Source organism: Acipenser ruthenus, chromosome 24 (genome assembly GCF_902713425.1).
Source record: "Acipenser ruthenus chromosome 24, fAciRut3.2 maternal haplotype, whole genome shotgun sequence".
NCBI lineage: Eukaryota > Metazoa > Chordata > Actinopteri > Acipenseriformes > Acipenseridae > Acipenser > Acipenser ruthenus.
In genome coordinates, this window is record NC_081212.1 from 28275489 (window position 1) to 28297196 (window position 21708).

Consider the following 21708-nt stretch of genomic DNA (forward strand, 5'->3'; position numbering starts at 1 on the left):
TTAATAATCCTCAACCTGAAGCCCTATCTACGTTTTACAAACAAATCCTTGTTGGTTTAATTAATCTTTCATTAACACCTTTGCGTCTCTAAGTTATTTCTCCTAATGTCTTAATAATGTCCTCCAGACGCCTCATTTCTCATTTGTTGTGCTGCTAGTTGCCGACTATCTCGCCTATCTGAATGCATGAATTCCCCAGCTCGTGTTCAGGTCAGCTGTCATACAGCAGGCTGAGTTTTGATGGCAGTGTCCTGGGGAGTGCTGCATGCCTGCAGGAGGCCTAATAGCATCTATCTTATTCAATTCTTTCCGGGAGTGCTGAGCTGTGTGTGCTCACTCTAGTATTGGCTAGGAGTTCTGGATCTGCTTTCTTTCTGTTTACCATTCGAGTTACTTCTGCAGTGTTTTCGATGGCAGGGGTTTGACCACTCTGGCTTGTTCAGTGGTTCATAGTTGATTTAAGGTAATGAATAGCTTCGGCTTGATTCAGGCAATCCCTCTACCCGGAAGGTTTTGAACTTGAATTCAGTGTCTTCATATTTTTGGGAGCTGTGTGCTATACTCAGTCTACAACTTAGTTATTGGCCGCCAGTCATCCCATTCCTGGCAGGGTCCTCCTCTTGAAAGCTTTCCTCCCATGGGCTGTGCAGGGCGTGGGATTCAGCATCATCATTTTAATAGGAGCTTCATAATCTTAGGCAAATCAAAAGTAAAACCTGGAATGGCTCAAGCTGCTATGAAATTGGAGTCCAGTTTCCCACTTGCATCTAGACAATAGGCATGCCAGTTTCTCTCTGTGCTGAAATGAGATTCTGTTGAAAGCCATCCCTGCTTGAGCCTACACATTTAATTAAACATAATCCCTGGATGGACCTGTCTGCCCTTTATTTGGACAGCTGACAAGGAAGTTTTGTATGATAACCGGTGAAATAATAATGCAGTGTCAGTTTCAGACAGGTTGAGCCCAAATTTTTCAAAGCTATTTTATTTATTTTTTCCTGCTCCTTTCTGGCGCAATGTCTTTGACAGAGTATCCATGAGCATGTCTAGGAATATATATATATATATATATATATATATATATCCTCCCGCAAGCTGCTGCTTCTTTTGACAAACTGACTGACAGCTGATAATATAACAGTAGATGGTATGAAAATAACATTCTGGCAGATGGGGAGATTTGCCTTCATTTCCTACTGGACAGCGGTTATCTTTTCAACACAGTGTGAACTCATTTAAACGGCAAGCTAGGTTATTTCATGTGGTCTAAGAAAAGGCAGAATAGATTGACACAAAAGCTGCTTCAAGACTGCTCCTGCACTGGCATTCCCAATGAAGCAGAACTATATAAACAAGTTTTAAAATGATTGTCAGAAACACAGTAAATGCAGACATATAGTGTCACCGTGTACAGGGTCTCTAACTTGAGCTGTACCATAAAAAATGTAATCTGAAGTTTCCAAGTACCACCAAAGTGTCATTGACATTTCCACATGTTTATTGGGTTAAATTTTAAAGTCTTAAAGATTCAGGAAAGTCTCAAGTTTATTTTTACACAAATGACTTCAGTAAGCACCCCGAGAAGAAAAGAAAAATGATGTGGTTTCCTTCTGCAGGAATAGACCTCTCAAGCTCTACTATAAAGCGCAGTGATGTGTGTAGCAATTAACTTCAAGCAAAGCAATTGTTCAAAGAAACGAGCGCATCGCAATATTCAGCAGCTGGCAGAACCAATCAAACACAGTTGGTGTTCCAGTCTGAGGTGACTATCTGTGGACATGGGTCTGGTATCAATCCCAACTCCAACTATTGGTCAAAATACAGAACTTAACAAAGAAATGCTGATTCAGATTGTGGTCTAGGTATCGAACACCACGGGAACCAGTCATTAGGACTTGATTGATATGGAGAAATTAGGCCAACACCCTTTCACAACTCTATTATATCAGATGGGAGGTAGTGGAATGATGTGCTGTAGCATGTTGCACTTCATACCGTGAGGCATGTTCTGCTTTGTTGCAGGTCATTGATCAGTCAGTGGGTGAAATATCTGGATTTGTGCCACCTGGTGCACGTATAACTAGAATAGATTGCCAGATCTGATTCCAGGAATTTGTACAAAAACAAGCTCTTGACTCTAGTGGTTAAAGATGAACGTTATGAGCCAAGAGGAAGGAAGGAAGGATATTGTTTATATAGCCTCTTTCACATAGTGAAGTCTGAAATCTCTGTATAATCAATGAGAATCGATTGAGAGGCAGGAGCACACAACACACACCAGCTTCCATCTTTGTCCCAGTGCATTTTTGGAGTGTAGAATGGGTGAGATTTATCCAGGACACAGAGTTTAACACTATGCTCATATTCCAGTATACAGTATACAGTATGTATGTATTGTTTAAGATCTTAGATAATACACACCCACACAAAAGTTTCCAGCAGTATTTTTGCAGCTTTCACCCCATGCTTTTCCCATGGTTTTATACTATGCATTTACCATAGCTTACCCTGGCTTGCCATGCGTATTAATATGCTTTACCATACCTTGCTGTTCTCTACAGTGCTTACGTATGCTTTACTGTGCTTTCACTGTGCATTATTACACTTCGCTATGCTTTTACCATGGGATTGTAATTGTATATGTAATCCATCAGCTGTAACCCATATCCAAGAAGAATCTGTGGAACAGCCCCTGCTATAATGAGACCCACTCCTTGTTATAGATGCTAGGCATTGCCCTGTTCATCAGCTGAGGCGATGAAGGGCTGTAAGAAGCAGAAAATGATTTGGACTGGAATGTATAGTGAGCACAATTCTATTGCTTTTACCACTTACTGTACTTGCAAACCTGTAAAAGTCTGTTGCACATGATCCACTATGTTCAGATCCTGGAGACTGACAGACTCTCCAAGACTGAGGAATTGAAACTGTACATTCTCTCCTCAAAGCGCCATGTTCATCTGAAATAATCCCATCATTATAACTCGCAGACGAATTTGGAAGGGTCGCAATTTATTTTTCTTCTCCTCAGCATCTCCCGTATTTAAACGTTCTTGCTCTTTCTTTTATTCCATTAACTCCAGAGGGAAGAATGTTCTTAAATACCGGGTACTGAGTTTGGAACCACAATTATTTCATCTTTGCAAGATTGCCCTGCAGTTGCAATCCATTCAATCCGTGCCGTCTGTCATTGCCAATGCTACAGAGCATCAGGTTCTTCATGACATTCTGAAGAGCTTAAACATTAACACAAGCTTGTTAATTTAATCTGCTAGCCGCTTCGGACTATCAGATCAGTTAACATGTTAACATGTTTTCTAACAGGGTGGTAACCACATTTTAAATAATGTGCATAATATATTGTAATTAGCATAATTACAAACTCTGCTGTATGTGTTGTCCAGATTAGTAATGTTTTAACTCTTGTAAGCTCTTTCTGTTCTGGGAAACATCATTGTTTTTAACCATCGATTCATGCTATGAAGCCTTTCGGGCAACCAAATGCACCATTTTTCCAAATGCACCATTTTTCCAAATGCACCATTTTTCCAAATGCACCATTTTTCCAAATGCACCATTTTTCCAAATGCACCATTTTTCCAAATGCACCATTTTTCCAAAGACACCATTTTTTCGTTGTTCACTCAGTGTTTTGGTTGCTGTAGGGTACTGCTGTTTGGAGTCAAAATCCAGAGCTAAACATTAAAGGATTATTACTGTGTGGCTTACTATAATCACTTTATTTTTTTACCTGGTTTGAATTATTTGCATTTGTGTCTTGTGTCTGGCTTTTCACGAACAGATTCCTCTCCCAGCTATATAACTTAAACAACACTATTTAAACTGTGATCGAGATCTTCAAAACTCAAGCAGAGAACATGTTGTTGAACATACTTTCCTGCATGTAAGGAATTCAAGTCCTAAAATAATCTAAAGAGCTGTCCAATAAGAGACTAGGGAACTATATGCAGAGCTGTTTGAGCTCGGGTGAAAGTGTTGATTACTGTACTCTCGAGGGTCAATGGAAGATGTTTCACACTGGTGGAGCCACAGCAGAATATGAAACATCTCAGGGCAGGGTTCAAAGGGTGAGCAACAGATCAAGGGAGAGAAGCTGTGTTATGAAATCCAATAAAGGCTGTGTACAGCTCGTAACTAAACAATCAGGGTTATAATAATAATAATAATAATAATAATAATAATAATAATAATAATAATAATAATAATAATAATACATGCAATGCAATAATGCATAGTCCTGCTAATGCATTAGCAGTCAGATACATTAAGTGGAATAGGAGCTCGAAACGCAAATGATTTTAAATAGATTCATACTCATTATGAAACCTTTGAACATCATTCCTGAATTCCCTGAAGGCAATTTGAACATCATTTTTGGACTGGGTTGAAACTACTTAAACACAGTGAACACAAGAAGATGACAGTAACTGGCTCATCAGGGTGCTGTGTCTGACCTGCAATAAACAAGCAGCTTGCAGGCAGGATCTTCCATCCCTGCATGTTCAATGGATTCTGCTTTCAAGGGCTTTCAAAGATATTAGCTCCTGCCCTGGTGCTGTGAATCAGAAGATGACTGACAGCTGAAATTCTACCAGGGCTTTGCACAAAGAGAGCTGGCTTTTTGAGCTCGCTCACCTCTTGTGGTCTCTTAAACAGCATGACCCTTGTAAATGTTAACCAGGTGAAGTTTTCATTGCACTGTCTATACGGTGGTACTGTTACAGACACTGCCGTGCTTTGCCTGGCTTTTATCATGCTCCCCTCTGCGTTACCATGCTTGTCTGCACTGCTGTAGGTGTATGCTTTCACTATGCGCTCACTGCCATTGATCACATGTTAAGACCACGTTTCTATTTCAGACAAGCCATATGCATTGTTCCCAGTTTGATTGAGTGACATGGAAGGCAAGCAGCTCACATGGTGAAGTTTGAATATCGGGATTGTTCACTTCTATAACGATCCTGGCTCCTGATATTGGCTTGGTATAGGTTCACCTCCCAAGACACTGCTGAGTTTCCTTTTTAGGTTCCGAGACCGATTTAGCTGTAATGAGGTCCCTGACGCTCACTTGACTCCCTATTATTATCCTGTCTCACCCCCCCGAGAGTGAAGAACTTTTTGACCTCACATTCCTCAAGGTTCAAGACTGCTGTCTAGGAGACCTCTCTGCTCCTGAGCATTTCATCACAGAGTTGCAGCCTGCACAGGCAATATCTATAGGAGCAGCTGGACCACACAATGATTGCATCTTCAGTAAAATGTGTTGCTCCTCGTACTTCTTAGCCATGAGATTTAGTCTTGAACCCCACACTGCAGAATCTAACAAACACTAATACATTTTTTATGATTAAGTGCTATAGGTGATTATTATTATTATTATTATTATTATTATTATTATTATTATTATTATTATTATATGTTACTGTAAGTGGCAGATTTAAACAACCTTGTCTTTTATGAGCCAGTATAATCCTGTTATTTGCTTTGCAGGCTTCACTCAGCTGCTGCTGTTGAAATGTTCAGAGTTTTAAGAGAATAGAATCCAGCGACTCTCCTTCTTTAAAAGAGTTGAACTGTTCTGAGTCTGAATGAGCAAGGAGTGAATAACACAGAGCGTGGTTTACTGAAATGGCTGAGGAGAGGATATGTTACACAACCTCCTTCGTTAATAAACTACAGCCACACTTTGGGTCAATAGACAGGTTACAGCCAGCTCCAGTCAGGCCACCATGCTCAGCATTGTAATTAGAAGTATGTGGTTTTAATTCTGGTTTGCCTGAAATGCTCAGGAGACCAAGGGTGTACTAGAAATGAAGGCTCATGAAAAGGTCATGTTTTTGTAGCTGTGGTTTTGTGTCGTCTTGGAACCGACACTGGGTGTGGGGTTGAGAAGTTTAGAACTGTAATCCTTTTGACGAGAGTCGTGTTTCTTTACAATGGGGACCACTCTGGGGTGAGATTATCCTGCTGGTGAAATTCACCTCAAGATTAATAGTTGCACAACAGGCCTTCCTAGTGCACAGGTCGAGACAGGTGTATCCTAGCACACGCCAAGGTTAACGAGACAGGGGTGTCCAGCTGTCCACAATGACTATCTAGCTAGTCATCACTTATATTTCATATACACTAGCATCCTCCGTTATCATTAGAGATACAGCCTCTACAGTTATAAAACAATAAAAAATGAAGTTTGCATTAGTTTTTTGGCAGCATAGCATTACAGAAGTCATTACTTCCATCTTCCTGAGGTAGATGAATGATGTCAGGAAAACTGAAGTAAATGTATTTATGTTTTGGCCTCAACGAGTCGCTATAGCCAACAGCTTTATGTTACTAAACTAATCCCTTTCAATCATTCCTCACAGTCACCTTCCTTACCTTAAGAATGTACAGAGCTCGGAATAGACCCCATTTTTAATCACTGACTAGCAAATCATTTGTCTTTACTTTTTCAATGACAGTAACCACACAATGCAGCGACAGAGATTTAGTGGTGTAAGGAAACCAAATCTAGCTGTGGCTTGAAATGTTGTGTTCCCAGTCAGTCAAAAGCATGTTTAATCCTGATGAGGTAAGTAGGTGTGATCATAACTAACACTGAAAGCACAAGATCGGCCAACACGCAATGACTGGGAAGATTAACAACACGACTTGACACAGAATCTGCACATGGAAAATGAAGGCTCGTGCCCATTTCTCTGGCTTGGTAGCCTAGCACTACAGTTCCACTCCAGTTGGGTAGAGGGGTACAATTCATTCCAATTGACCAGTTGTGACCCTCAAAAGTACAGAAGACACCTTTTTAAATGTACATTTTCTTTCTTTCTTTTTTTCAGATGATAAGGAGAGGACTGCCAAGAGGTTCTCTGCAGAGGGGGTTTTCAATTACACCTCACTGCTCTTAAGTGAAAATGATCAAGTTCTTTATGTTGGTGCCAGAGAGGCTCTGTTTGCACTGAACATTTCTGATTTTGGAAACAGCAAGCTCCACAAGAATGTGAGTGTTCTAGAACATACACGGGTCGAAAGATCTGTCAGTACTGCGTACAAGAATGATCAATCAGGACAGCGGCTCCTGTAGCACGGAGGTGTTGTACACTACGGCTGGTGTGAAGTAATCACCTTGCACTCCATGCTGGCTATTAGAATTAAACAAGACGTACTAGATGTGCATTGGCAATGTCTTTTCTTTCTTTCTTTCTTTTTCCCAATGGTGTTTTCATATATATATATTTTTTTATATACCATAGTTGACATGGAAAACGCCAGATCACAAAAGAAATGAGTGTGGATTTAAAGGAAGGAACTTACAGGTAAGACATGCATGGGACTACAGTAGATCATTGCAATACCAGTAGTTTTAAATTGAGACAGAGACTGGGTTATTTAAAAAAAAGTGTATATATATATATATATATATATATATATATATATATATATATATATAATTTATCTTTATGGTACTTTTAGCTTTAATGAAAGGAAAATAAGACCAAACAATGTTAATTATCTCCAACTTAAAACCTTGAACTGCACCTCTTTTCTTCTAGACGGATTGCTTCAATTATATCAAGATCTTTCTCCAGCTGAACAGCACTCATCTGTACGTGTGTGGAACCTATGCCTTCAGTCCCCTCTGTGCTTATATAGTGAGTGCTTCTTCCCTCCTTCATCTGTTACCGGGCATCACTTAAGCTGTCTCTGCTGTTACTAGCACTATACCTTAAGGCTTGACTGTGCATTTAATGTGCCTATTCAATTGCAATCATCATTTGTATTATTCATTTTGCTATCAGTAAATACAATACAGAACAAAGACAATGGAAAGCGGCCCATGAGAACTAAGTAACTTTACTCTGGAGTAACTAACAATTACTAATAAATACCTATTAATTAAGAACTCATCATTTACTGAAAGAGAAGTGAAAACCACCTTGTCTGCTGTTTTGAGTGGAGTTTTTATTTCCTGTAGTGCTGGAGGGATCCTCAGTTTTGAATGGAGTTGTCTTTCCTAAACCAGTGCACAGGTCTGCGGTGTTGAAAGAGTTAACTGAGTTGTATCTATTAAAATGGGGGCAGCAGTGTGGAGTAGTGGTTAGAGCTCTGGACTCTTGACCAGAGGGTCGTGGTGGGGGACACTGCTGCTGTACCCTTGAGCAAGGTACTTTACCTAGATTGCTCCAGTAAAAACCCAACTGTATAAATGGGTAATTGTATGTAAAAATGATGTGATGTCTTGTAACAATTGTAAGTCGCCCTGGATAAGGGCGTCTGCTAAGAAATAAATAATAATAAAATAGGCCATGCTGTGAGACCTTGGTGTCTCAGCCTCACTGGTGTGCTCCAGTCCCTGTGAGCTCTTTAAATAGACTCCAGAAAGCCTTATTTTACAGCAGAAAATACTAAACCAACACAAGCAGGCTCTTACTGTGTAGGGGCACTTTTTGTTTCGCTGTAAAACGAATCCTAGACATCGTGTAACAACCAGATATTGTGGGTAGTTAAGCCGCTCGGTGGTGTGCTGCCAGCCAGGACTAAATCATATGATAGCTCCTGGGCTCTGAACGCATTACTTGTCACATGACCTGCACCATTGTAACAGCTTTCTTTGTTGTTGTTGTTGTTTTTTCTAGAGCATTTCAGATTTTTCTTTGGTTAAAAACACGCTGGGGGATGTTGCCACAGAGGATGGGCGAGGACGATGCCCGTTCGACCCTGAATACAAGTCCACCGCCATTATGGTTGGTAAGTGTCTGAAATGATAACTTCGTTATCACCACCTTGCATTTAAAGCCATCTTGGACAGTCATTCCTCAATAATTAATTATTTTGGTACTGTGGTTGATAGGTGCAGGGAACTTAAAGTAATCAAACTCATGTGTGTAGAATGTGGAGTCCTAATGATCTCCTTGGTCACCAGTCTAACCGGAATGATATCAGTGCTATGAAAGTTCAGCTCTCACCACACAGTACAGTCAGCATTTATGTTGCTTAAAAACATTGTATGAAACCCAGTTGCTGACAAGCCTCTTATCTTGCTGAAAGCTGAGGTCTGGTCATCCTCCCTGCACATGATCCTCAGACCACAAGCACGTTCTCTGTGTTAAAGACGCTGTGTTTGCTTTTTGTTTTAGACGGAGAGTTGTACTCGGGGACAGTCAGTAATTTCCAGGGAAATGAGCCTACCATTTTCAAGAGCCTGGGCCCGGGGACCCCCATTAAAACTGAAAACTCTCTCAACTGGCTTCAAGGTAAAGACATGCACACCTCAACACCTTGTGCTGTCACACTGACAACACTGACAACTCCTCATGCGCTCAACCAGAGGGAGGCAAGACGCTTCTTTCTGCCATCTAGTGAGAGCAGAAGGAAGTGCATGTACCACCGGTAACAATTTACATCGTAGGGGTTCGTCGGTGGGAATAATAGTAATAAAATATCTACACAATGGTTAACAGGCTGAACCAAATGAATGAAAGCATTCAATAGGCAAGCTTATACAACCACTAATCCAGGGGTGAGCGATAAGCCCCAAGAACAGTAATGCCATTTTCTTACTCTCTGAGATAATTGAAAAGAGAGACTTTAGTGAAATGGGTAGGACCAGCCCTATCAGTTACAACACATGTACATCAAACGGTTTCATAGCAATTAAGAATCGAGTGATAGCATACAGTGCCCATAATTTACAGGGAAACGCTCTTTGATCCTTTTGCAAGAGAGCGTATATAATATCCACACATTAACAGCTTAATAAACCAGCTGCAGAAAGGGTGTCTTTAAAATATTGTTACAGATTTTTTGCCAACCTTTTCTATTACTGTTTTTAAAGTAATTACACTACAGGTCTAAAGATGTCTGGATTAGCAGGGCTATACCCTCCCTCACTGGATGACTGCATGCAAGATAAAACAAATAGTTAAAATGTACATTTTAGACTTTCCAGTGTCTTCATTACTGAGGTATGTTTGTGATTATCAGTGTTTTCCAGAGTGGTCTGTATTTGTGTGGTTGCACAAAGCTGGCGTGTATAGAAAGACTCATTTTTTTTTTTTTTTTTTTTTTTTAGATCCAGCGTTTGTGGGTTCAGCTTATATCCAAGAAAGTCTTCCGACGGGAAACCCGGTGGGAGACGATGATAAAATCTACTTCTTCTTCAGCGAAGCAGGGAAGGAGTTTGATTTCTTTGACAACACAATCGTCTCCAGGATTGCCAGAGTGTGTAAGGTGAGAAAGAAAAAGCTTCCACTGGGGGGATTAGCAACTGCCCTTAGCAAGCTGGAGGTACACTGCAGGCCCAGGGAGATGCGCTTGCCTGCATTTTTCTGATTCTTAGGAGAAATAGGAGTATTGTGAACCTCGCTCTCGATACAGCAAACATTCCTTTCAGCTTTCGATTAACAGAGTACCCAGTTCTCCTACACTTTTGACTGTTATCATAATGCTTTTAGTTCAGCACTGATAAACTGAGCACTTCCCTGCGTTCAAAGAAATTGCTGGCCGAGTGGTTTCTCCAAGCGGTTCGTTCTCTGGAGTTTGGTTCATTTCTAAATGAAATGGCAAGGGCCGTATTCATAGGCATGCAATGCATTTACCAACACGCTAATCCTGAAGCCAATCCCAGTGATTTCTAGAGCCAGAAATATGAACCCTGGTAATCCGGTAGAGAGCAGGTATTTCTGACTGACAGTTTAATAGTGACTGGCTTTGCATCCCTTTCACTGGCAGGTAACATCATGCTCTGTATACATGTTATGCATGTCTGCCCTGCCAGCCACAAAAGGAAAGATAACTGCAGATCTTCTCTTCAACTTTCCCAACAAAAGTAATAACTCACTGAAAGGCCATTATAAAATGGAATTAAAAGAAAATGTACCTGATGGGATTTGAAGTAAATCTAAATGTGACACAGACTCTTTTCATTTGTCACAGCTTGTTTTATTGAATTTTCAGCACCCATTAATGCATCAGTTTTTTGGAATTAGAATAGGAATGAATATTTGGTAAGTGTCAATAGTTAACTTGCTGGATGTCTGGTTGCATTACTTGCTTGATTGCTTGAAGGATTAGATATAAAAAATAGTCCTTATACGTTTTAAAACAGTCCTTGAATTCTGTGTTTAAAAACCCTGCACCTTGGTTACAGAATCATTCAAAGTGTCCCTCCTAGGTATTGCACAGAGCATCACTCGTAAACCTGCTGACCACAGTATTTCATTGTATTCAGTGATGCTGATCGATGGATTAATAAAGGCTGGTTAAAGGGTGGAGCACTGTAGAGACTACCCTCTGCTGGGACAGGGTAGCGTAGTCTTGGCATGCTTCACAGAGAAGCTTGCTGTGCTGAGTGACCTCTGACAGGGCTGGGGGAGTCTGCTGCCTGTCTATTCAAGGGAAGCAGCAATGATTTCTTAGCCCCTCCCTCTCCGGTTTGTGAATGTGGAGAATGCTGGAATGTGACCCTGTGGATTGGGGTAACCAGAGCAAGATACCCCTGAATCCCAGGGTGACAAGCTGATCTGAAACATGACCCCATGACCCTCAGAGACAAGTGGCTGAACATGCTGGCTTGTTGGTTTCCTTATTGAAGCAAATATGCACTGAAAGGCAGAGTCCTGCACAGGATTAGAGCTGAAACGAGAGCCGAAGGAGGGTTACACTGATGGTATGGCTGAAATGTCAGAGTAAGCAGTTTTACGCCTCACATGTGGAGGAGAGGCTGGGTGGGAGAAAATCAAATAAACAACATATTACCACTGGACATCTCTTTCTGTTTTGAATGTTTTTGTACTGTTTATTCAGGTGTTGGATAAGCAGTCAGGGCTTGTATCAAGGCATTGTGGTTTAGAAGTGGATAGAGCACAATACTGGAGATCAGGAGACTCTGTCCTGGTTCTAGTAGGACAGTTTACCATAATGAATCAGCGGGTTCGTTTTGCAGTTCACCCCACTGGGGTCTATTATAATGATCTAAGCAGAGGGCATTTGCATACTACTGCAAGTCTTTATGTTGCGTCAGTATCTGACACCTATTCCTCTGCAGCCATCATCTTCCCTTATCAGATTACAGGTATAGAAATCACGTGGTTGTACTTTGGGACATTTGCCAGTTTGGGGATACAGATACAGTCAGTACTACACTATTTCCACTGCTTTTCGAGTTTCAGTTAGTAAAAGATTTAGGCTTCATCTAGAAGTGCCTGAATAGCTCTTCCCCGTTAGATTTCTGAAGTACCGGTAGTTCATAATCCTACTTTCATATCCATGCGATACTATACTTTTACTACACTGCGACACTGCAGCACCCTCTGCAGGACTGCAAGCGTATTGCAGCCCAGCGGAGGAATTAACAAAGTGCAGGAAGGAAGCTATAAGCTGTTGTATCTTGACTTTAACTCCTTCCTCTCCAGGGTGACGTGGGTGGAGAGCGAGTGCTGCAGAAGAGGTGGACCACCTTCCTGAAAGCTCACCTCCTGTGTTCCCTCCCAGACGACGGCTTTCCCTTTAACATCATCCAGGACATGTACGTCCTCACCCCCGGGAAGCAGGACTGGAAGAACACCGTCTTCTACGGGGTCTTCACCTCTCAGTGGTAAGATCAATCACACTGCAGGGGGGAAATAAGACTCCTGTTGAATAGCAGTTCCACCCATTTCACATTTTACTGTGAGCTTGATTAGCCAGTGTGTATAGGTAACAAGCTCAGGTGTGTCTTATTAAACTCACAGTAAAACCAGTAATGGATCAAACTGCTATACAATGGGAGTCTAAGTGCCATCCCTGAACTGTATTTCCCTACTGGCTGCATTACTACACTGCACTATAATCCTGCAAACCCACCTATTGGACACTAATAAAATGAAATGCAACCACCTGAAAATGAATATTTTAATATATCACTGTCCAGTGTTTAGGGATGGGTCTCTGTTGTAAAGGAATAGTCACATAGAGTAATGTTGTATATAGCACGTCCTCATATCCAGTATAGTGATGCCAGTAAGAGTCATAGGTGGGTAGGTTGCACATTACAGGCTGTATTTGCATTCCACTTTTCATTGGAAGCCCGATCTGGTTCTATCAGTGCATTTGGTTATGAATGATATCATTTGAATGCATGCCATTCATCCGTCCACAGCACTGTAAGCACTGACAGTAATCTCCAACCACAATGACAGTGCCAGAAAAGAGCTGTTCCATACCTTTATCTGTTCATCTGTCTTTACCATATTATGAAGTCGGGATTAATTAACCATTCATATTTGGAGAAATATTTGCATGAGGAATGAAAGTGGGGGCAATTGTATTTGATAACATGTCGTCTGGTTTTGCTTCTGTCCCCAGGTACAAGGGTGCGGCCGGCAGCTCTGCAGTGTGTGCCTTCACCATGGAGCAGGTGGAGAACGCCTTCAACGGGCGATACCGCGAGGTGAACCGCGAGACGCAGCACTGGTACACCTACAACCACCCCGTACCCGAGCCCAGGCCTGGAGCGGTGAGGAACTGTTGAGTACCTGTGGGAAACTTACCTGCACACGCCAAGCCCCACTGCATGCTGAGTATCCAATAAAAAAAAAACACCCTTCCAGCTTGAAGTTTGAATGTGTTAATATGATTGCAATGCACTTAAGGGAACCCTAATGCTTCATGAACATACTGTAGTCTCTATGCATTCAGTGCTTGACCGTTTTATTGTCCCATTCCTTCACAGTGCATTACCAACGCTGCGAGGAAGATGGACATCCCTTCCTCACGCCACATGCCCGACAAAGTGTTGAATTTTGTCAAGGACCATTTCCTAATGGACGGTGTGATCAGGAGCCAGCCTCTGCTTCTCAAGAGGAATGCTCGATACACTCAGATCGCTGTCCACAGGGTCCAGGGCATCGACCAGGTGTACGACGTCTTGTTCTTAGGCACCGGTAGGTAGAGTCCAGGGCATGCCTGACCACACGGAATGGAAACAAAACCATTCATCATGTTCTAGAGACATTTAGTACTTCAGCGCAGTGTTGATGAAGAGTTAATATGTAAAGGTGCATCTTCACGCATTAGAGAACTTGACACTAAGCTATCCTCCATCTTTAACAGATGATGGCAAGCTGCACAAAGCGATCAATGTGAACAATAAGATGCACATCATCGAAGAGATGGAGCTGTTCGACAAGCCCCAGCCGGTGCAGAACATTATACTGGACTCCAAGAAGGTAGGGGATGGTCAAAGCAGGGCCAGCCTGGAATGTCAGTGCAATATGCTCCTTGTAATTAAACTATGTCATTGAACTGGGCTGGGCTGGGCTGACCCTGTGCTTCACACACTGTATTCTGCTGCACACCGTGCTTGTCTGGGATATTTATTTCTTGCTCTCCTCCTCCTCCCCAGGGCCTGCTCTACATCTCCTCATACAGCGGGCTGGTGGAAGTGCCGGTAGCAAACTGCAGTAACTATCAGAGCTGTGGAGAGTGCGTCTTATCAAGGGACCCGTACTGCGCGTGGAGTGGGAGGAGATGCAGGGATGTACGACAGGCTTCCCCAAACAGGTGAGGAGCTCAGCAAGGAGGAGCACAGGCATAGGTGAACTACCAGCTGAGCATCACACTAGAACTGCACATGTTTTATACAGTACAGTGCAATAAAATAAAGCATTGCTAACACTTTACATTAAGTGTCTATAATTGCTGTGGTATTTAGATAGTAGTTACTTAGTAAATACATGTGTACTTACACATCATTACAATGATATTATGCAGAGTTACAATGGACTTAATGTGGAAATCTTGCAAGATATAACCCTAACTCTAAAACCCTTTTCTGATACAATATGTACTGACATATATCCTGCAAAAAGATGTACACATTAAGTACTTTGTAACTCTGCATAATAACATTGTAATGATGTGTAAGTACATGTGTATCTACTAAGTAATTACTGTAAATACACAGTAATTAGAGACACTTAATGTAAATTGTCACCCAAGTGTTCCCTGCTTATTGTTATAATGTATCTCTAACTTTAAAACACTTGAAGAAACGAAGCCAAGTAGATCAATGTTTCAGCTCGTGCCATCATTGCTCACCTGCATTCAGTTTTGGATTGCAAGAGACGAAGCAGTCAAAGAAACGCCGCTGCTACAGAAACTCTTGTCCCTAACGTGTTGTGGTTGTGATTTCAGTCGCTGGAAGCAGGATGTGGAAGATGCAGACACAGCGCCAGACTGCAATGATTCGTTAGCCAGTCCCCGCACTGTGAAGACTACAGGCAAGTGTCTAATCTCACATCCCTGCTGGCTGGATCCTCTCTTCATTTACCAGTTCCCTATGTTCTTTATTCTACAAAGCAGATCAAAAGCACAACATGAGCATGCAGGGCTAACCACTAGGTGCCGCGATCTTCACAATGCAGACCCCAGCAACAGATTAGGATCATTAAGGAGTGATCACCTGAAAGAACACCCACATAGCAATAGAAGAAGACTTGCATTTCCGGGTATATGTGGAAGCTAACCAAAATCTATACATTTAAAATAAGTTGACGTAATGTACCGTTGCAATAGTCTGATGATCTGCATGGATCGCTATGGCCATCTACTGTATCCTTTATTATCTGAGAAATCAAGATACCTCGTTAGCCGTATAGAAACTTTTCAGTAACCGTTTCAACTTCTATTAGAAACCAGGGGCTATGCTTATAAAGCGTAAGTGTTCTCTTAAGTGCATTGCAGTCATATGCATTTGCATGCATGCTAATACTTCTTGTAAACAGACCCACTTGCAAAAAATTGACTAGACTGGAATTGCTAAAGAAGAGACGGGAACCTGCAAGCATCGAAACCATTAGATTGCTTAGCAACCTGGGTGCCAGCAGTCTCCATGGTAACAGACAGGAGATCTAGTTAGAAGCTCATTGGGACTGAAGTCTTTTTTGATGCCGTGTAGGACAGAATAAAAGAGAGAATATTAACAGGATTTTTTAAAATCTTTTATTTGACTTACAGGTGAGTCCCAATGCCAGACTTTTGTTTTACCGCCCAACACTTTCAAAATCCTGCCCTGTAAGCTGAGGTCGAACCTGGCCACTCGGAAGTGGGTCTACAGCCCGAGTGCCAGTAACTCCACTTACGTCAGCCCTGACGGCGGCCTGGTGGTGGTGGCTAACGCAGAGGAGAAGCGGGAGGCTTACGAATGCTGGTCCATTGAAGGAGGGTTCCGGCAGCTGCTTGCCAACTACTGCGTGGAGGCAGAGACCACCGCAATGGAAAACACCCCCTCCACCACCTCCACCTCCATCACCAGGACCACAACCCTGCTCATCGCCGAGAACAAATACGTCCTCCTGCACAGCGAGAACCGGTCCGCGCAAGACAGCGTCAGAACCTACTGGAACGAGCTGCTCATCGTGTGCATCCTCCTGGGGGTGACCCTGCTGTGCTTCGCCCTGTTTCTGATCTACCGGAACCGGCACAGCATGAAGACTTTCCTGAAGGAAGGCGAGTGCTCCAGCAAGCAGCAGAAGAAGCAGCGGATGGCAGGGAAGCCGGCTGAGAGTCTGCCCCTCAACGGAAGCACTGTGCCCACCTCCACCTCCGATCACAAGGGATACCAGACCCTGAACGACAACTACATCTGCAGCACGCCCACGCACGGGTCCCCGGATCACAGCAAGGAGTTCACGGAGTCCGAGAAGAGGCCACTGAACCTCAAGGAGAGCCACGTGGAGATCTCCCCCACCTGTCACAGGCCTCGCGTGAGGCTGGGATCAGAGATCAGGGACTCCATCGTGTGAAGAGACACCAAAGTGTTAATACTCATCCATAGGACCAACTAATGAACAAAGCGATAGAGCATCAGTGTTGTTCTGAATTTTAAAACAACAGGAGCCAAATGTTTCCAAAAACAATTATTCGGAGCAGTTCTAAAAAATCACCGACACCAGAAAAAAACAGCACCGGACACGTTTTCAATTATCTTCATCCTTACGCTTTTCACTGTGGTTCTGATGAAAAGCTCAAGGCAATCTATTCTGTTTTTAATGTAAGGAGAGACTTATAAAAGTGATTGTGACGAATCCGTCCTGATTCACAGACCACCTTTCACTTCAAAGCTTTTAAAATGAGAAGCAACATGTCAGCTGCCTCCAGTAATCAGGTTCTAGCACCGGATTGGCTGTGAGGCTCCATGAACATTCCATCACTGCACAGTCCACGGCTATGCGCTGGGTTCATTCTTAATTAGTGAACAAGCCTGTCTTTCCTGCCAGACCAGCAGGAACTGGACACTGCCAACATTAGAAAAGGACTTTGACCTTGCACCAATTGAGCCAGCTGTAGCTCCTGAATCCCTCCCTGCACAGCTACAAGTTCACTTAACACTGCCAGGTGTTTCTGTTCAAGCAGAAGGTGCCAACTAAACTTCTTCAGAGAGAACACTACCAAGACTCTATTATCAATGGAAGTACTCCCCTATTCTCTTTAAATTGAATGAAACACAGTTCTTTCATCCAGAAGCCCACTGTTGGGTATGCCAACAGTGATGAAATAGTTGTTTAAGGCAAAGTATATCCATCATAACCAGACCAATGGTTTTACAGAACTGTCCTCGGAAGAGCTTTTTATTTTCGTCTGAAGAGAAACACCCATCTGTAGATGAACAGAGCTGTACATGCATGCAACACAAAAAGTTGTGAAGACCTTGAGTGGGGAAGAGAAACACATGCCTTCTTTAAACCTGCAGCAATGTGTACACAATGGAGGAGGCTTACTGTATGCTTTCCATGTGAGCTACATTATAAAGGAGCTCAGTATTAACCCTAGCAGAGACTAAACGAACATTAAGCTGCTGGGTGAAGTGCTTAGAGCCACTTGCCTACTTCCTGGGATAATGAAAGATATGCTTCGTGTTCTTTTGGACCATTTAATGCAGGAACCCGAGGCTCAAACTGAGCTCAACCTGAAGCAGTACTTCAGTGGAAACTGACTTGAGAAAGGGGTTCATTTACTGAGCTCAGCCTGAAGCAGTACTTCAGTGGAAACTGACTTGAGAAAGGGGTTCATTTTCAAGCTTAGAAAAGGGTTCAGAGGAAGCGAGGGAGCCCTCTACTGACCACATTTCTCCTCTGTCGTGACCAGTCAGTGTGAGTCAGTGTGATGTGCTTTGCATGTTGATCGAGTTTTGAACAAACACAAACAAAACAAAACATGTGTTCATGTTTATACATGGCATAACCAAAACTGTCGTACGCTGTGCCAAAACCCTTTGTTCTTTAAAGAAATGGAAATGTGTTTTTAAACAAAGATTTGTATTATTATTATTATTATTATTATTGTTGTTATGATATCTTTTTTTTTCATTAACAGCATGGTTATTCGCGGTTTTTATTTATGGACAGCAATGAACAAAACTTATGAAATATACTTTATGACCAAAATCAACACAAGTTCACAATGTAGCTTCTTCCAGAATGTGAAAGTTAGAAGACATCTCTGATGGCTTAGCAGAACAGTCTACATTAAGTTTGAAAAGGCCACAGCTAACCCTCTCATTAAAGATATGGAGAACAATCAGACTGTTCCTTTCGGTGAAGCAATGGAATTACATTTGAAAAACTAAAACACAGTACACCTGAAAGAATACCACTAGCATGCTGTGCTATAAAAAAGCACCTTACAATCACACACTGAAGGGGAAGCGGTTTAGCCACAGTACTGGAATTGTTTGTGCAACTCTAGTCAATAGCATTGTGTAAAAACAATCTGGGAATGCAATGAGGAAAATGTTCAGATTCTTGGAAAGCCTGCCTTGATGCAGAGGTCTGGTGATGTTTATTTATTCACAGCATGCACATCTATTTATTAAGCAAACAAGCAAACACACACACAAGTAACAATAAGAATAACAGTAATGAAAAGCATATGGATGTGCTTCATAACCTGGTGCCACTCGAAACGCTAATTAGGCCATTGCAGTTTCTTCACAAGTCCAGCACGGTCCTTCAAGTTTGTTCAGTAATGAGAATGTACCACACCCTAACAGCAGCCTGGTCTCCATAATGTCGTTTATTTGCAGTCTTTTTACAGGATGGAAAAGGGTGTTGTTATTAAACATTGAAGAAAAACTCAAACTAAAACAGACATTGAAGCATTAAAATCGGAAAAATAACATGACTGTACCTACTTCCAACACTGTGTAAAAAAACGTACCACTTTCTCATAGTAACAATAATACTGATGTGGTAGTAATAGTTACTGTAGTGTATAATTCGTTGTTGTACAATCATTTCCAGATGAGAGTTAATTGAATGTATTCTTTCTGACAATGTAGCTATGAAACAGTGATACTGCACACTAAGGATCCTGGTGAATATTGTATATATGTATACTGTGTGTGTGTGTGTGTGTGTGTGTTGCAGTTTGAGTATGAAATGGAGGCATGCATTGCTGTATAGAGAGCTTGCTTTACCTTAGTGAGTGCACATTGCAGCTTTGTATATTTTCTTTTGCACGTGTAATACCTTAGCTGGGGGGCGGGGGGCGGGGGGGGGGGGGGGGGCTTTTTGTAAATTCTGTAACAACGTGTTTTAGTGGAAAGTGTTTGAGCATCACTTTTAAAGATCACTGCTGTAATATTAGGGGATCAAACCTTCATTCAGCTAGTTTTATTTTTTTGTTAATTATTAACAGTAAAAAAATCATTTTGATCCTGGCAATCAAAAGTTAAAACGTAACGTATCAATAATATTATCTACTTTTTCTTTTTTTTTTTTTTGTATCCACTTTGGGTATAGTCCCTAACCGGTTAACCCACAGAGGGTGTGTCATTGTCTTTTACATACAGCAGTGTGCACATGTATTAGAACACCCCATTGCTTCTGTAGTTCAGCAGTGTGCACATGTATTAGAACACCCCATTGCTTCTATAGTTCAGCAGTGTGCACATGTATTAGAACACCCCATTGCTTCTGTAGTTCAGCAGTGTGCACATGTATTAGAACACCCCATTGCTTCTGTAGTTCAGCAGTGTGCACATGTATTAGAACACCCCATTGCTTCTGTAGTTCTGATTTGTTGTGTATATTAAATCAAGCCACTGGAACTGAAAACCTTGGAAAATTGTCAAAATAGGCAAATTAGTGGTTGAATTAATTTAATTGATGACTTTAACAGGTCACACATGCAATTCATTTAAAACAGTAAGAGAAAAGGAACACATAACCACACATGCTAAGATGCCTAATTAAAGCACAAAGTGGTCTAACATTTTCACACACGAATGCCTATTGCTTATAATATCAGTGATTACTGATCTGAAATTGAAATCGTCCCACCCTGAGGTTTGTATGCAGGTAGGTATATAAAGGGTATAAATAATCTTGAGGTGTTCTTATACACTTGCCCACTACTGTACATGTTCAGGGTTTAATTTGTGCGTTACATCATGCTTATCAGATACTTGCACCAGTGGTGTTTGGAACACCTCCCCACTGTATCTCCCATGCTGTCAGCACACCTGTTATTCTCAGACTCATTGACGGTACGTTCCTCCTGTAATGTCTGGGATCTTTTCTGCACATCAGTACAGTTCGTATTTGCACTGTGTTGTAAGGTATTCAGAGTAATGAAAAGGAGCCAGTTCAAGAGGCCCCATGCGGTGTTTGATGTATGTGATGTATGCTTTCTCCATGAGCATGCAGAACACAAGGGGACCATCACATTCAATACATCAATAAATATACAATCAGAAGGTTAAAGAAATGGGTCAAAAGAAATTCATGGCTTTGTTTTTGGAATGCACTGCATTTTTTTCTTCATTGTACAGCTTTAGGAATTGAAACGGTCTTGGTATAACCCTGTAACCCTGTTTTTTTGTAAAGTGGCCTGTTGATGTAAAAATATCCTGTGAATCCTGCATCGGAATATTTTTTGTCACATTTCGTTGTTGCTTATACTTTTATTTTATATATACTGTACATACCGAAAGCACTTTATTTTAATTTTATAATAAAAAAAAAAATTCATAGTCATTTAGTCACATTTAGTCACATTCATTTTTCTGTTCCCTTTACTTCTGGTTGCTAGAATGAACCACCCCACTTTGTTATTCTATGAATCATTGCACTGGTATATATATGGCTGTGTGGTCCAGTGGTTAAAGAAAAGGGCTTGTAACCAGGAGGTCCCCGTTTCAAATCCCACCTCCACCACTGACTCATTGTGTGACCCTGAGCAAGTCACTTAACCTCCTTGTGCTCCGTCTTTCAGGTGAGACGTAAGTGACTCTGCAGCTGATGCATAGTTCACACACCCTAGTCTCTGTAAGTCACCTTGGATAAAGGCGTCTGCTTAATAAACAAATAATAATAAATAATATATATAATAAGTGGGGAGGCTATATATATATATATATATAAGCGCCTCCCCACTTATTAAAGTCAGGAGCTGCTACTGTAACACAATGTTCGTCAATGTCATTGGAAACATAATACAGCTATTTTTCTTTTATAAGAAGTACTCTCCATGGCTCTCTCCAGACCGTTTATGCACAATTAGCTCCTATCAAGTTAATATTCATTACTGTGAATGCCGTCCCGACAACACCGATAGGGAGGTATGATTTGCATGGCCCCTGGAAGATAGGAGCTGATGCCTGGAGGAAGTCATTCTGAAAGGGAACAGCTTAATATTTGCAATGCAAAT

General features: G+C 41.7%; 1 protein-coding gene across 5 annotated transcripts in view; it reads left to right on the top strand.

Moving 5' to 3' along the window:
• Positions 1-19538, top strand: part of LOC117429815 (semaphorin-4B-like) — an 84364-nt gene extending 64826 nt beyond the window's left edge. For all 5 annotated transcript variants that reach the window (XM_058999117.1, XM_058999116.1, XM_058999115.1 and 2 more), the window contains exons 4-16: positions 6858-7018; positions 7272-7334; positions 7572-7670; positions 8655-8766; positions 9156-9272; positions 10091-10248; positions 12432-12613; positions 13363-13513; positions 13730-13940; positions 14110-14225; positions 14402-14559; positions 15193-15272; positions 16009-19538. In XM_058999117.1, coding sequence (XP_058855100.1) covers positions 6858-7018; positions 7272-7334; positions 7572-7670; positions 8655-8766; positions 9156-9272; positions 10091-10248; positions 12432-12613; positions 13363-13513; positions 13730-13940; positions 14110-14225; positions 14402-14559; positions 15193-15272; positions 16009-16802 — 2402 coding nt within the window. In that variant the 3' untranslated portion in view covers positions 16803-19538. The remainder of the gene's footprint in view (positions 1-6857; positions 7019-7271; positions 7335-7571; positions 7671-8654; positions 8767-9155; positions 9273-10090; positions 10249-12431; positions 12614-13362; positions 13514-13729; positions 13941-14109; positions 14226-14401; positions 14560-15192; positions 15273-16008) is intronic.
• The last annotated feature ends 2170 nt before the right edge of the window (positions 19539-21708 follow it).